General features: G+C 39.6%; 1 protein-coding gene across 1 annotated transcript; it reads right to left on the reverse strand.

Moving 5' to 3' along the window:
• Positions 1 to 10,452: 10,452 nt before the first annotated feature.
• Positions 10,453 to 16,415, reverse strand: LOC132104456 (serine/threonine-protein kinase Sgk1-like). Its single transcript, XM_059509935.1, has 12 exons — positions 16,186 to 16,415; positions 15,490 to 15,565; positions 14,125 to 14,232; positions 13,963 to 14,020; positions 13,791 to 13,874; positions 13,570 to 13,701; positions 13,362 to 13,474; positions 13,137 to 13,260; positions 12,825 to 12,920; positions 12,557 to 12,712; positions 12,378 to 12,467; positions 10,453 to 12,167 (listed from the first exon to the last, which is right to left on the reverse strand). The coding sequence occupies exons 1-12, from the start codon at positions 16,253 to 16,255 to the stop codon at positions 12,000 to 12,002; spliced, it is 1,275 nt and encodes a 424-aa protein (XP_059365918.1). The 5' UTR covers positions 16,256 to 16,415; the 3' UTR covers positions 10,453 to 11,999.
• Positions 16,416 to 17,573: the final 1,158 nt, after the last annotated feature.

A 17,573-nucleotide genomic window follows, 5' to 3' on the forward strand; every position in this document is an offset into this window, starting at 1 on the left:
AGTGGAATAATATTTTCTGTAGCCTATGTGATAATTTCAGCGCCTGTTTTGCTAAATGATCCACAACCTCATTTACATCCACTCCCACGTGTGCTGGAACCCACAGGAAACATCTTAATTCCTATCTTATTCACTCTATACATAAATAAAATGATGTCTTCCACGTAACAATAATATGCAACATTGACAATCCCAATGGAAGCATATTTAAAGAAAACAAAACAGAACCAAGATTAGAACTCGGAGGAACCCCTAAGGAGACCGAGTTTAAAAAAAAAAAAGAGAATCACTTAAATGCAAGCTTCTGAATTCCCACTGACAAGAAGAATCTCGTGATCCGCTTTGTCAAAAGCCACACTGAAGAAAGTGAGGTAAGATTAAAATGATAAAACATTTTTGAATGTTGAAGCTTTTTCCCTCAGGCTATCAGACTAATGAACAGTCAGAACTAATACACCCTACAGCATACTCCCACAATATGGTATGCCATACACTGCACTTTAACAGTTCAACACTGGACTACACACTGCATACAATAACCTACCGATTACCACTGGATACCATCCGATGCACATCCATGATATTTCTGTATCCAGTTCAGGTACACTCTGTTGCACCTTAGCATATTTTTATGCGTATATATGTTTACATGATGTAGAACGTGTACATTCGGTGTATAGTGTATGTATGTACATGCGTATAATGTGTAGTGCTAAAATAGTACACTGTGTACTGACTATATGTATGTGCATATTGCACATTTTCATCTGTTGAAATCTGTATGGTTATATGTTAATTGTTTCTGCAATTTCTGGAGCAAGCTCAAAAGAATTTCACTTACCACGGCACATGTACTGTGGTGATGTCGATGTGATAATAAAAGTGATTTGACTTGACTTGACAAATGAAAAAAAAAAAGATGAATGATTAATCTTTAATTTATACACTGAAAATGACATGCAATGTTATTTTATATTTGATTACTTTAGTCAAATTCTGTCCCTAAAAACTACTGTCAGATAACTGAAAAACCTGAAAGATTATTTTATCATTGCTTCATTTTATGTATTTGAGCTGTTGCTTGTAATTTGCACCGTGCAGAAACTGTGACCTTAAAACCTGAGTAATTTGTTTATGTGCCATCCCTGTAGGTCCATTCAGAATGTATGTAGTGGTTTTATAACATCAAAGTGCATACAGCCCAAAGTTTGAGAGTGACATCAAATTTTGCAAACACTGGTCTGAAAAATAGTGGCTATATCTGAAAACCTAGCTGACTCGCTGCCCTATCAGGCAATGACTTTGCAGGCAGCTTTTTTTGCATGAAGGTAAACTGATTTCGGACTGGATTCTGAGGCAGCATAAAGCTTTAATGATCTTCAACAAAATAGAATAAGTTTTAGTGATAACTAAACGAATATTTAATTATAATACTGTTTTCTCGCTAGTGCAAAAAGTTAGTCAGAAATATACATTTACACACAAACTGACCACCAAACGCAACTTTCAGACGCCATCTTTATTTTTCAGCTCAACCATCACAGAATGGAACATACAGGATTGTGAGATATCAAAGCCAATGAAGGATACATCTACTGTATGCTGTCTTCAAAAATCGATCAGATGAAGGTATCTCATGCGACAGGATGTGAAGCTAACTTTGGATTTGGAAGTGCCTTAATGCCTTCCTTTATTGGAATGCATCGTCAGAGGGCAGCATTTTAGAGCCAATGTATTTTTTTACTTATGCTTGCAGGTTCATTCCGAGAATCAACCCAGAAAATCATATGGTTTACAGTGCTTCACCGCTATTGGATGAATTTGATTTTTTTGGAGGAAAAAAACAAGCAAAATGATTTAAATGAAAATAAACGGTAAATTGACAACATGATAATACTGAAAATGAAAGTACAGTACTGTTAAAAATACTCTAAATTTAATTATAGTACAGTACAAAATACTGTAATCTCTTTAAAGTGTTGTCTTAAGATGAGATGCAAATCAGTAAAAAAAAAAAAAAAAAAGGTAATAAAGAGACACGTTTACCCTATAGCACTGATCTGTTTTAACATTACAATGAACATGTAGCCTGGTCTTGCAAAACAGTGTGCTTTTTAGTTTTCAGTGTTATACATTATTATGTAAATAACTTTCATACATTTGTGGAAATTTTCTTCCTTTACTACTTAACTATTACGATTAACTATTTGACTGGTCTCTGTTTTTTACTCTGAACTTTGTTCTCTAAGCATGCAGAGCATAACTTCAATAAACATCTCCACCCCCATCTGTTCACATGAATAACAAGCAATATGCAGACATTATTTTAAACTGAGTATTCTGTTAAAATAGTTATAGTCAGGTGTCATATATAAAAATAATAATAATAATAATAAATAATTATCTTTTAAAGAATCTTGTTAATTGATCATGTTTCTCATGAATTAAGTTTTTAATGACTCCATGAATTTGACACTGTGTTGATTCTGCAACCTGTTCATGCACAATTTCATCAGTCAATCAAAGATCTGAACAAATATAAATAAACTGGTTTCTTAGGTGATACGAGATAGAAACAGCATGTTCTTTTTTTCTGTTCCTCTTTGTTTCACTTCCCTTCAGTGGTTCCACTTGTTAACAGCAGGTGTTCATCCGTGTCTGGATTCACTCTGTCAGGTGGGCTATATTAGTAAAAGAATGTAGGAAATAGTGAATAAGGGTATGAGTGTCGAGTTTGAGCACTGATATTATTTTATTATTATATAATTTATTATATGTTGCAGTAGCCTACTTCCTTTACAATGACAAATAATACCCAGAATGCATTATTTTCTACAGCATATTACTGTTTTAATGGACAACAGAATGTTTCTGTCAGAATTTTGCCATTTTTAACAACAAAGTTTTACGTAGTGGCAATAAGAGTATAGGGACTGAAGTTTCTTTAATGTCAATTCCAATTCCTGGTCGTCAAACTGGTACTCGATCTGGTCCACCCTTATTGCATTGAGTTCCTCCATCCCTCTATCTAATTCCTCCATCATTCTATCTATTTCCTGCATCTTACTCTGCATTTCCTCCTGCTCTTTTATATTTTATATTCCATATCCTTCATCTGTCTTTCCAGTTCTGCTTCCTCTATCTGTTTCTGTCTCTCTGCACTCCGCCTATTTTTCTCAAGGACTAATGCCTCTATCTTTCTACTAACTTTTCAAATGCCTTTCCAATTCCTCATTCTCTCTCTCCAATTCTCTGCTTCTTACATCGTTTCCGCCTTCTCTCCAATTCCTTCAAATTTTTCTTAGTTTCCTTCAAATGTCTCCCTCCACTTTCTCTAAATTTCTGTACTGTTCCTTCATCAATCTCTTAAATTCCTTCATCAGTCCCTCCAATTCCTCCACTTTCTTTTTGCCCTCCGTGTCCTGTTCATTTGTCTTTCTTCATATTTTTCTCCAACTCCAAAGCTGTTGAAGACCAACATTGCTAGGTTCAGTTTCACTGAACAGAAACAGTATTTTTGTCACATGGCCTCGCATGGATCTTAATGTAAAAATACAATTAATAACCTCACATGGCCTCGCATGTATCTACATGTAAAACTTTTTTGTTTTTCAGACCTCTGCTTGGAAGAATCATCTTAACACCTTTTTAAAAAAACAACAACAAAAAAAACAGATCCTAGATAATTTTGTCTATAGCATTTAAAACAGCTTTGTAGGAAGATTTCAATACATGAGGATTATGAATGGAATTTTTTTAGCGATCAGTTAAATGACATGAGACTTGACTGGGACTCGTGACCAAAGACTTTAGACTTGACTCGGACTCCAATTTAAAGACTTCTGAACATCTCTGCCTTGACATCAAACTCAGTTATAATTCACATAAAAAAGAGACTTCTGGCAGATCTGAAGACAGTAATAATAATAAATAAATAATTTTAAAAAACTTATTAATACTTTACATACAGTAAAAAATATTCCCTAAAATATATGGTAAAAAACCGGCAGCTGTGGATGCCAGAATTATACCTTAATAAAAAAATTTAATAAATAAGTTTATGCATTTAGCAGACGCTTTTATCCAAAGCTACTTACAGTGCATTTGGGCTATCAATTTTTACCTATCATGTGTTCCCGGGGAATCGAACCCCCAACCATGCGCTTGATCGTGCAATGCTCTACCAATTGAGCTACATGAACACTATATAATATATATATAATATTAATATACCAACTTATTGAAGTACTAGTGATGTGTCGTTCGTGAACGAATCGTTCTTTTTGAACGAATCTTTTGGGTGAACGAATCGTTCTCGTTCACGTAATCCACTGACTCATATTTCTCGTTCACTGAAGTTCCTCCCTCCACAGCAGCGCGGTGCTATAAGCAGCGCATGCGCAGCTCAGTGAACCGGGTAATAACCATTTCATCCTGTCAAAGAATTACTCAACCTCGAGCCAATAGCCTTCGAGTATGAGATGTGACAGAGTATGTGATTTGTTGAATGAATAGGTCATGACCTACAACGTTCCACCAGATCATCAACCTCTGATAACAGCAGGAGACACTGTGCTGAAAGAAGTTGAGGACTTCAAATACCTGGGTGCATGGGTCAACTCAACTGAGCAAGATCTAAAAGTGAGGAAGGCACTTGCATGGAGGGCCCTGAATGGCATGAACAGTGTATGGAACTACAACCTTTCCCGCCAAATCAAACTCAGCTTCTTCTACGTGACGGTAGAGTCCGTTCTCCTCTATGGCAGTGAATGCTGGACCCTGAATCCAACCTTAGAGAAGTCCCTGGACGGGTGCTACACCAGGATGCTACGTGCAGTGCTTAACATCAGCAAGAGTGAGCATGTAACCAACAAAATCCTGTATGAGGGAGTACCAAGAGTGAGCAATAAGATTGCTGTGAGGAGAATGAGACTTGCAGGACATTGCCGAAGACATCGAGAGCTGCCAGCCAGCAAGCTGGTGCTATGGGAACCAACACATGGCCATCGGTCAAGAGGACATCCCACGCTAACTTACGTGGACATACTCAAGAGGGATGCAGGAGCCCAGAGCACCAATGAACTGGCCAGATGCATGGAGAATCAGGATGACTGGAGGCAACGATGGAAGGCTCGTCTGAGGACGACCTAGAGAGAATGTAGTGAACGAACACGCCCTTCAATGAACGAGTTTCATATGAGTCTGAACTAGATGTAGAGATCTTATCGTTCGTGAACGAAATGACTGAACTGGTACCCATGTCGTTCGTGCACGAGTTGAATGATTTAGTACATCTCGTTCGTGAATGAAATGACTGAACTGGCTCACATGTCATTCGTGAATGAGCTGAATGAACGGATGCATGTCGTTCGTGAATGAAATGAACAGGTACATAGCATATCTTGTTCGTGAACGAAATGAATGAGAGTAAACCGGGTTAGTCTGCCATTTAGCATGTCAATCTCGCAAAATGCAAAGCGCAGTTATAGGTACAGTACTGAGCACAAACGCTTGTTTTGATATTTAGCAACTCCACGTTTAATCCCCGATTTATGAATGTGAATATATATAAAATGCTAATTAGGCAAGAAAACCTTGTGCTTTGTTCATCTAAACAACTTAATTAGACTTTATATATTGAATGCAATTCTACACACATTTTAATAAAGCCAGATCAGTTTTTGTAACAAGTGAATACGTTCGTTGACTAAAGACATAACACATATACACTCTTTTTTGCCACCTGCTGGCATATTTTGTGTAATACGAAGAAATGATCACTGAACGAATCAGTGAACGATTCTGAACGAAACATTTTGGTGAACGAACTGAAAATGAACGAATCTCTAGAAAGAATCATAATTTACACCACTATGAAGTACTGTTATCTGTTTTGTACCTTTTTATTAAACTGGTAACCACCAAAAGCAGGTGGTGATGAGAAAGTCACCTGATGAAATAAAGCCCATCACAAGCAGCTTTTAAATAATAAGATACATGGAAGGTTCATAGTGTCATTCACACAGACACTAAACTCCATCATGGTGAGACTCATTAAACTGAAATATGCAACATTAATTTAACAACATTATATGTAACATACAACCCTAATAAACATAACAGATAAGAAAAAAATAAGAAGAAACACAGTTATTTCAAAGAAACAATATCAATTTCAAACTAAATTAGAAATGCAACGCAGAGAATTCTAGCAACATAAGTTTAAGTTTTTTCTCTGTAAAGTTTACAGGAAAATACCATTAACCGTTTAACAGGTTTTACTGTTAAAATCACAGTAATTTTTACAGTGTACAGTAATACATTACTGTAGCTGACCTTGGTGTTTATTTTCTTATTATTCTGAATGATCAGAATATATACTAGAGCAGCAATTCTTTTGAATCCTAATAAAATGTTCTACGTATGCCGCGTTCCAGGAAACCCGTAACTTGTGTTTTTCCAACCTTATACACGTGAAAGTGCACTGGAACAGCAGTCAAACCCGTGACTTCCCACCCGTGAACTCGTACTAGATCGATGTACTCCGAGTTCTGACGTCACACAGCACGCGCGAAACACCAATGGCAGCCCCTATGCATAATATTGCCTATGGATGCAGTGTTTATGCAAGTGGTACATGTTGAAAAAACGATTTTAGGACAATATAACGTTGCAATAAAATTAATAATCTAACAACAATTCCTTGTGCCCAGGAAGTTTGGCGTAACTTGCATGGAATGCTACAAAGTCGTGAGTCGTGGTTTAAAGTCGTGACTTACAGGCTCAAAAACCTGCCTGGAACACAGCATAAGTCTAGAATGCGGAAACACAGAAAAATCCCCGGTGTATATGGGAACCAACAGCGGGGTATTAAAGTTACACTAAAATTTACGTCTTGGTTACTTATGTAACCCTCATTCCCTGAAGGAGGGAACGGAGACGTTACGAATGGGATCTGCGAGGTCCCAAGAGGGGACTTGCTGAGGGCGAGGCGGATTGAGCCTCCTTGCTCCGCTCAGGAACCTGATGATCAGATTGTGCCTCCCAAGAGACTTACCTTCAACAGGGTCATGGTGAGCCAAAATGGCGGCCACATAGACCTCGAGGGTGGAAGGAGACAGCCTTCGTTCCAACCCCTCCTGAAGAAAGGAAAGCACTGACCCAATCAGCTGTGTGCCAGGGTGTCCGTGCCGAGAGTGCCCTCGGTCAGGGAGTAAAACAACTGGCAGTGGGAATTTTCTGGAGAGGCAAACAGGTCTACCTGAGCATCTCCGAAGCGTTCCCAAATCAGCGGTAAGTCCGCCACCGCAGACACCATATGCCCCAGGAGCCTCTGAAACAGTTTCAGTGGATCCGCTCTCTTGCCCTCGAATTGTCTCAGGCAATTCAGCAGTGACTGTGAAAACCAATCCATCGGACGAATGCATTCGAAAATGCGCTTGGGCGTTAGCATCTTGAACGGGAGTCTGTGCAGAGCACGGTTCAAGGCACGCAAGTCCAGGATTGGCCTAACCCACCTGTCTTCTTGGGTACTATGAAGTAAGGGCTGTAAAATCAGGACTTCATGTTGGCTGGAGGGACCAGCTCTATCGCGCCCTTTGCCAGCAGGGTCGCGACCTCTGCGCACATGACAGAGGCATATTTTCCCACCATCGTCGCGCGGACACCCCAAAACCTGGGGGGACGCCGGGCGAACTGAATCACGAAGCCGAGCCTGAGTGTCCAGATGAGCCAGTGGGAAGGCCTGGGGAGCTCTAGCTAGGCTCCCAGAAACCAAACCAGCGGGGTCAAGGGGACTACAGGCGTACCCACGGTGGGGCAGCGTGGTGGAGCAGACAGCCCCGGCATGGGAGGCATAGCGTCCCTTAGCGGGGGTGGAGTGCGGGCATTCGTCTGACTCCAAGTAGCAAAGAGGGCATGAGAAGGCAAAGCGTTCTCGAGCCGGCTTTGCATGGAAACTGGCAAGGGGAGAGGAGAACGAGACCGGCGAGGAAGCACGTCGCCAACTGTCGTTCGTGGCCTCTTGGGACCCGGAGGTAGAGGAAACAGCTCTTTTGGTGAAGGTTTGGGTACCACCGGCCGCAGGGCCAGTGGCGGAACAAAAAGAAAATGAGAACAAAGGATTCTCCCCCGGCCCTTCTCCGGGGGAAGGAGTGGTCCTGCTACCATCTCCTGAAGAGCTGACGTCTCCAACTCCAGGTCGCCCGTCTCAGGAACGCCGCTTGGCCTGGTGTTTGGCAGGCTTAGGGGCAGAGACGGGTTGCGTCACCCTTCTGCGGCCATCTCTTCACTGCGGCCGGGGTGAAGGCTGCTGCTGTGTACGAGCGGGAGTGGAGGATGCCGCAGGGGGGCGCCCTCGGCGACGAGCAGGCTGAGGCGGCTGCGCCGACGGCGGGGTGAAAGCAACAGTGGGCCGCCGGGACAGGATGTGTCTGATGGCCTCAGACTGCTTCTGGGCGGCAGAGAACTGCTGGGCAAAGCTCTCTACCGCGTCGCTGAAGAGGCCATTCTGGGAGACCGGGGAGTTGAGGAGCTGAGCGCGATCAGACTCCCTCATGTCTGGCAGGTTCAGCCATAGGTGGCGCTCCTGGACCACCAAAGTGGACATCACCTTACCCAAGGAGCGCGCAGTGACCTTCGTCGCCCGGAGAGCGAGGTCGGTAGCAGTGCGCGCCTCCTGCAAAAAAAGAAAAACAGGCAGATAGCGAACAATAGCAAACAATAGACTGACTCGTTCACGAGTGAAGAACCGGCTGCATCGGTTTTCGGATCACCAGTAGTTCTTTGGGACAGTTTGATTCTATAAACCGGTTGAAGAAAACGGTTCACCGGTTCTTTTGCGCTCGACGTATAATGGCATCATTTGCGTTGATTGCTCTTGATTCAAGTCTTCGGTTTACCCGCGCTCATAACACTAGCACAGAATCAGTTCAGAATCAATCACCAAAAGAATCAGTTCAGTTCAGACGCCCTGTGTGTCGGTCTGCTTCACGCTGAATCACACATGCGCAGTATCATCAGCTCCTCGGTTCACGAATTGGACGCGTCTGACAGAAACGGTTCTTGACTCATGAACGAGTCAATGTTTTGTTCGTTATCTGGCTCGGCTCGGTGTTCATCTTCAGTTCTCTCTTCACAGCAGTTCAGTCAGTGTACTGTTTGAGTACATGAATTACTCCGGGATATTGTTTGAACTCAGAGGGAGTGTCAGCCACATTAAAAAAGTTAACAGCTTAAGTCATTTGTGGATTAATGCGTATTAGAGATGCGAACCATTTAAAACGATTCAGTTCGATTTGGTGAACTGAATGATTCGTTCGCGAACCGGATATCCAGACTGCTTTGTTTTGAACTCTCTCTCACAACAGACACGGAAGAGAAGACAATGCTGAATAAAGTCATCGTTTTTGCTATTTTTGGACCAAAATCTATTTTCGATGCTTCAAAAAATTCTAACTGACACTCTGATGTCACATGGACTACTTTGATGATGTTTTTCTTACATTTCTGGACATGGACAGTATACCGTAAACAAAGCTTCAATGGAGGGACTGAGAGCTCTCGGACTAAATCTAAAATATCTTAATCTGTGTTCCAAAGATAAACGGAGGTCTTACGGGTTTGAAACAACATGACGGTAAGTTATTAATTACATAAATTTGCTATCTGGGTGAACTAACCCTTTAAGCTTTTTATTAAGCGATCATTGTTTGATGGAAGACATAGGTAGCCAGGATTTTATAATTATATATGTCCCAAATCCCGCCACAACCCCTCCAGCACAAAATTTAGATTTCACTGATCTGCATGTGCGCTATTTGCTGTTAAATTAAAATTAGAAATTCAAATATTCGTTTTAAATCCACATTTGAATGCAAAAAACTGTATATTCAAATTCACTGCGCCCTCTTGTGGCCGAATGAGACAAGCCAAAAGCTTTTCTACCCAATTGAAATTAAGTTTTTTAAATCTGAATCTAATTCAAATATAATAATATTCAACTATTTGGACAGCCCAGCCCTTATGTGTGCAAGAACATATCTGAGGGCCAAATAATTGGATAGCAATTTAAAGTCAGTGGGTAGTATATTATTTGCTGCTTTCTACTTTGATTGATGGTCTTTTCATTTTCATCTTTGTCAGTGAAGAAAATAAACATATGGTGATACTTGCAGTATGTTTTATAAATCATATATCTTAGACAAGTTACTTTAAAGCTAGGTAATGAGTTTAATAAATTCACAATATGTGCACATTCATTATTAATAAGATGCCTAATATATCAAGAAAATGGCTTCATTAATATTGTTTCCTATTCACACTGACAAGTTACAAGTGCAAGTCTGTCCCAGGTCTGAAAAAAAGAGAAAACTCCAACACTAAATCCAAAATCAATGTGAACAAATGAAAGATGACAGCAAAGGTGACCAACAAGTATACTAAGACATATAGTTTCATTTTTGCATATTTATTTTTCATTTATATGGATCATTCTCAACATTTCATTATTCTAAGAATTTAATACTCTGATCATTAGATGTAAAATATGTGACATGTAAATAAATATACATGGAAAAATAGAAAACAATATATGAATACCTTCCAAAAATGGAAGAAAAAATAAACTTTATCCATATTGCCTTGTTTGCAGTTATCTAAAGAACAACATATAGCGCATTATTGGTCCAATGATATGAAATATATTAGATTCAAAACAGGGATGCGTATCATAAGGGCATTCAAACCTCTCTCCTTCATTAAGTCGATACCACTCAGTCGTCCCATGAAATATTGTTCACATCTCTTTCAAGTCACCTTTTCTATTGCACAGCATTCCATGTCCCTGTCCAACCCAGAGCAATACAGACAGGAAGATAGACACACATGGAAATGTATGACAATGTACATAAAGTAGCTGTACAGGCACAATTTGAACAGAAAAGACACCGTTCCTTCTGGGCTACTACAAATCTCCTGTGCATGATGCAAAAAGTTTCAATACAATCTAATCGACATGCTGTGTTTGCAATGGACAGTAATCACTTCAGATAACAATGATAAACAGACATATACAACATACATCCATCTCACTAATTGTAAGATAATAGAATGTGATGTGCGGCTACTAGAAATGTCTTCCCAGGAAACACAGTGTCTGGCATTTTGTGTAAAAGTTCTGGCATTGGAGAAAAAAAAGGAAAGAAAGTACTTATATGACAACATATTAATTTTAGGAGGAACACATGATGTCTTCTACTCATTCAGACAAATAATCACAGCTAAACGCTTGTAGGACTAGTTTTCCTTCTAATATAAACCTAAACATAGCTTGGGAAGTTTTGAGCAGGACTGAAGAGCTAAGATAAACCACACTAATATAATGCAGTATGATCAATAATGCAGTTATTAAATTAACGTTTGTCAATAGGAAGACGATAATAAATGTATTCATTAAAAGTGTATTGATATTTGAGTCGGATCAGTCTGTGTATCCTCTTGTTCTGAAAGGGGTTGATCTAATCACCCCTTTTTCGGACAATCTGTATATTTTGTACTATTCTTGATCCTTTACCTCCTCTGTGCAATGATGCATGAAAAATACAATTGAATAAAACATCACCCAAAGACATTTTGATCAAATGTAAAAGATCACAAAAGGCTTTCGCCTAGTAGCTGGTGCCATCATCTTTTTTTTTTCCACAGATAATCAGTTCAACTCTCAGGCACTTCTAAGCTCGCTCTCTCTCTCTCTCTCTATCTCTGAGCTCAGGTCCTCTCTGCATCCATTGGCACACACTGCATCTTTTCTGGAAGTTGTTGTTACAGTAGTTTGTGTCCTACAATGTCCTACATTCCTCTTGGTCATGCACAAGTGTTCCTTGTGCTGCCAGGTCGTGCATGCAAATAAACCAGAAGAGCTAAGTGTCCCACACTGTGGTCCTTCTTCTCGATGCATCAAGTGATGCTGGAATGGACGTTTTGGAGGGTCATGGAAGCCGTTACTGGAAGGCATGGTCAGCCGGGGGACCGTAAGAAAAGCCTGGGAATGCTCCGGCAGCCTCCCGTACGCTACTGGACAGGTGCAGGCTGTCTGAGTTGCATAGGGAGGTCGACACTGGTAAGTGGGTGAACTCTGGGTCAAAGTGCCGGAGGTCAGTGGGACCAGACTGTAGATTGAATAGAGACAGAATTTATTAAATATTGAGGTAATTGATTGTAAACTAATATATGCTTTCATGTAATTTCTGTTGAAACTTGTATGACACAAAATATGTGTCCTTTAAAGCATGACAAAATTCTTCTTTTAAAAAAATGTACATTAAAGTACTTGTAATGTGACATTACCTTTTGACTGTGCATGTAAAGAGTTAACTTACCACTATAGGAACAAAAGGAGGCACACACTTTTTGGCCATGAGGTCGTCCCAGTTGATGTGAGAGAAGAAGCTGTGGAACTTCATTTCCAGCTACAAATAAGCAAAAGCTTGTATAAGTATCAGCAATCTCAGGAAAATAAACGGTATGCATGTGGCACTGGTGTGTTGTGTCCACTTACAAAATCATCTTTGGACCCCAGTCTCTTGGTACGGTCCTTGTGCAGCAGACCCTCCAGCAGCTCTCGGCCAGCGTTGGACACATTAGGCTTCAGGACTAGAGGCTTGTGAAGGATGTTGTTGTACATCTCGGCTGTGTTGCGACTGTAGAATGGAGGCTGGAAAAACAGAGACATAGAAATCAATTGACATTGTTCGCAAAATATATCCTTCGCTGCAGTTGATCTAGTCAGTTTTCAGGAAAAAAAAGACTTGATAGGTCTTCCTCACCAGTCCATACAGCATCTCAAACAGCACTGATCCCAGGCACCACCAGTCCACTGTACGATCATATGCCTGTTTCTGCAGCACCTCGGGAGCCAAGTACTGTTGAAAAAGAAAAAAAATATATAAAATCTTGTGTTAGCATAACAGTACTTTTTATTAAAAATAATATACTTAAATCTGAACGGAATGTAATGTTTTCAGGACACTTAATTGCAATTAAATTAAAACATATTATAGTATACATTTATATTAAATGCAATTAGCTGAACTTTAGAGAGCTTTATTGATCCACTTATTCTTTTTTGAATACCTTACCTCAGGAGTTCCACAGAACGTTGAGGTTGTGCCGTTGGGTTCCAGTCCCTCTTTGCACAGCCCAAAATCTGTCAACACAATGTGGCCCTGAGAGTCCAAGAGGATGTTCTCTGGCTTTAAGTCTCTGAAAATTGACAGAAACTGGTAAGGCCCAATTATAATGGACAGAATCTGGCACACAGTTCAACTCCTTCTCCACTAGGGGCACTGCAGCCAGTCACATACCTGTAAACTATGTGCAGTGAGTGAAGGTAACCGAGTGCACTAGCGATTTCAGCAGCATAAAACCTCGCCCTGGGCTCTAGAAACACCCGTTCACGCTGGAGGTGGTAGAACAGCTGCAGGACAAAAAAAAAAAAAAAACAGAGTCAGTAAAGTTAGTCACCTATATGGAGCTATATGAGAGTAAAGCAATAATGCATTGTTTACTAACCTCGCCTCCATTGACGTAGTCTAGGACGAAATACAGTTTGTCAGTGGTTTGGAAAGAGTAATGCAGCCCCACCAGGAACGGATGTTTGATATTTTTCATTAATACACTCCTTTCCGCCATGATATGCGTTTGCTGAGGAAACATATTAAGTGCGATTGTTAATATTCTGCAGTTGTGGCAAAGTGCTTTTACATCCGTATGAACATCGCATCAAGTCTTACTTCTTTTTTTTTCAGTATGATTTTCTTTTGAAGCACCTTCACAGCATAGTATTGTTCGTTTTCCTTGTACCTTGCAAGCAGAACCTGTGAAATAAGACGCTGTTAGCATTCTCAGTTTAGAATATGACATAAATGTAGATATTTTGACTGTAGGAAACTTCATTGTGCCCACCTTTCCAAAGCTCCCCTTCCCAATGATCTTTAAGTAGTCAAAATCTGAAGGTTTGATCCTGTTAAGGAAATTAAACAACATTAGTAATGCAAACAACAAGCAGCCTGGCTGACTGAAATCCAATTAACCAAAAAAAAAAAAAATGTAATAGTAACTACGTACTGAGTCTCCTCCGCCAAAGAGCTCCTGGGGTTGGTCAAACACAGGTGAGTCTCCTCCAGCTCCTCATTCTGGTTCTCATCGATTTTTAAGAATGAATCAACATCGGCACTAAGGAAAGGAGAATAAATTATGTTATCGATTTTATTTCTTTGTTCAAGACCCATGGACTATTGGACCATGATATGCAATGACTAATCAAAATATTTCATAATATGTGTTATTTCATAAAATTTCATCATAATTGTTCCTGTGGCTCAAGTGGTACAGCACTGCGTTAGCAGCGTAAGGTTGTTGGTTCAATTCCCAGGAAACACATGTTAGGTAAAAACTGAATGCACTGTAAGTTGCTTTGGGTAAAAGTGCCTGCTAAATGCATAAATTTAAATGTATTTCTAAAAAGTGCATTTGTTTCAAAATCTCTTTAAAATGAGTCAAAATGTAAAGCGTGTGTTTAATCCAGAGTTGCGTTTCCAAAAACCCAATGCCACCTATGGTCTCTGCAATCAACTTAGCTTTTACAAAACAGCCCAGAACATTCCTTTAAATTAATTATTCTTGTAATGCCTTAGGCAGGCCGATGGATGGCAGTGTTTGTGAAGGTTACGTGGAGCCGTTTCAGGTATATCAGAAATTCAACATTTCTTTTTGACGTGACAAGACAGCTATTATTGCAAGACTATTCGATAGGATGTATCTACTTAAAATATAGATCAAATAATGTTTTATTGAAACCTTCATAAAAACTCCCTCCCTACCCAAAATGATGGCTGTTAGACTATTGAGAGGTTAAATCCCAACCTTTTACACAACTCTAACATCCTCTTTGAATGAATACTGAGGGGAGCATATGGAGGGTAGAGATGATGCGGTGAGAAATTTTCCACTGCTCTGACCTGAATGAATCTAAGACCAAATGTGCTTGATTGAATTAGGCCCTTATCCTCATCATGGGGACATTAGGGATTTTCTTACTGTGGCCAAGCAGCGGCCTCAACAGCTGATTTTCTTGGAGCACTATTCTGGTGCTTGGCTTTATCTCACCGGTACAGATTAACCTGCACAAGTAGCAGAATGCACAGCTAAACTCAGATGATGGGATTACATCCTCTTGTACAGTCACCTCAATTAATCTATTATAAATACACTTCAGGTCACAGAGTTGCCTTTATGAAAGAATGCTGGAATTTTCCTGAACCACTTTCTTGCTGATTTTGAAACACAGAAATCATCTATGCTCTTATTTGTTGATATGCTCTTTTTTTTTTGATAATGCCTTTTTTCAGTTCACACATCTACTTGCATTTGTAAAACCATCATGCAATTGTTTATTTCCATGCTCACATTATTAAGTATTAGGATACTTACTGTTGACAAATGGGAGGGTTGGAAACAAGCTTCTGGATGAAGTCGTTTAAGCCCATCTTCCTTTCTTTAATAAAAGCTGAAATATAAAAAAAAGCATTTACGTCAGAAGAAGGAAATCCACAGCTGACGTCACTAACACCCTGTTTATGATCTGAATGAACCATCAACCATATGTGATGGGGAACCCTTCGAAATCTCTCTCTTTTTTTCTCGGTAAAATGATCATTTCCACGTCAAGTCTATGTCAGAAAACGTGTTTGATAGATGCAGTGATTCAGAGGATCCGTGTGGAATGGTTTAATGTCAAGCACTGTCAGTGTTACACAACACACCGCATTGCTCACTGTACAGCTGTACATAAATCTGCTATTTATCAAGAACGATAATGCATCATTTCTACAACTCTCATGGAACCACGTAATTTAATAAAACAATGTAAAGGTGTTTAACCCTGAAAAAAAATTATACTTTTCATCGTGATATAAGGATATAAAAAAATGCTATTAACAAAATAATAGCTAAAACATATTTAAAATTGACTGTACAAGCACAAAAACGATGTCTAAAGACATCTATTTCTCTCATTATTATTTTTTCCCCCAATTTGATATATTGCATCCCTTTTCCCAAAAAGCATATGTAAATTAACGAAATCTAATACAGACACAAGAAAAACTCAAATGTGTTGAGACGTACCGGTGAGAACGGACACGATCCCCCGCATCTTGCAGTATGTCAAGTCACATCCAGTTTGAGTAACTGCCATCACTATTATTATAAGTAACGTAACAAATCCACTGGAGGAATGTAGTATTCCTTCGGTGAAGCTTTTCTTTTATTGCAAAGCTCCGATCTCCCAGCAGCAATCGCACTGTTGGGTTCTGATGCCGGGCTGTCGGGTGCTGAGCGCTACTGTCTTCCCCCGCCAGCCCCGCACTCGTGTTTTTATACGGGACACGTGGTTGTGGAGGCGAGGTTCTGACATCACTCCGAGTAACCGAGGAGACTTGCGAAGTGTTACGTCACGGAACCCCTAGAAACTCCGTTCCGCCGGTAGGGGGCGATGCGAGAGGAAACGGAGGCTCTTCCATTCATGCAAGCTTGATTAAAAACTGGGGGACTTTTTTTAATCACTGAAAAATTACCACAAATCTGGCTGGTAATCTCATTGTAGTTTAACAGATTAACCTCTAATCCTTGCCAGTAATGATGAGGAAGAAAGTGAAGCAGAAGAAAATGAGAAAAGAAAAGCATGCAGTTAAAACTGCTGTAGGATCATGTTCCTGAAGTTAAGGTCTTTTTTTAAAGGAAGACATTCCTGTGCAAAACAGATGTGCTAAAATATTAACCCCTGACCTGTTACTTAGAGTCTAGCATTACCAATAATGGGGCACATTATTAATCTTTTGAAGCCTGTGCTTTTCCAGATTCTCGCCTGTGAGCAAGCCACAGTGTTCAAGCCATCCGACCAGTTCAAGGTTGTGAGGATGTGGCATCACGGCTTACATAAACCAACACTTTGAGCCACATCATTTATTTTTCAGCCTCCAAATGTGGTCCACTGACCCTGTAAGTTATATAAGTGTGCCATAATGCGATGCCATCCTTGCCATCTGGTCTTTTAGTACAGATTTTGCCAGGTTAGACATCATCAGATCAAGGGGGGCAACTGTATACCCCAACTATAACCCATACAATATTTTTTGTTACATTTTAGTTAAAGAGTAAGTAATGTTTCATTTATATTTGTTTTTTTTTTTTTTTACCATTTTTATTCATTTTTGGTAACCCTTTCAATAAGGTTAATGTATTAACTAACATGAACAAACAATGAAAACACATTTATTACAGTATTTCTTCATCTTTTTTAATGTTAGTTTATTGTTAGTTCATGTTAATTCACAGTGCATTAACTAATGGTAATAAGCACAACTTTGGATTTTAAGGCATTAGTAAATGCTGAAATTAACATAAACTATATTAATAAATGGTGTAGAAATTTTGTTCATGCTTGGTTCATGTTGACTGAAGTTGTAAACTAATGTTGACTAAATGAACATTATTGTAAATTTTTACCAAATTAT

This window comes from Carassius carassius, chromosome 25, assembly GCF_963082965.1.
Source record: "Carassius carassius chromosome 25, fCarCar2.1, whole genome shotgun sequence".
NCBI lineage: Eukaryota > Metazoa > Chordata > Actinopteri > Cypriniformes > Cyprinidae > Carassius > Carassius carassius.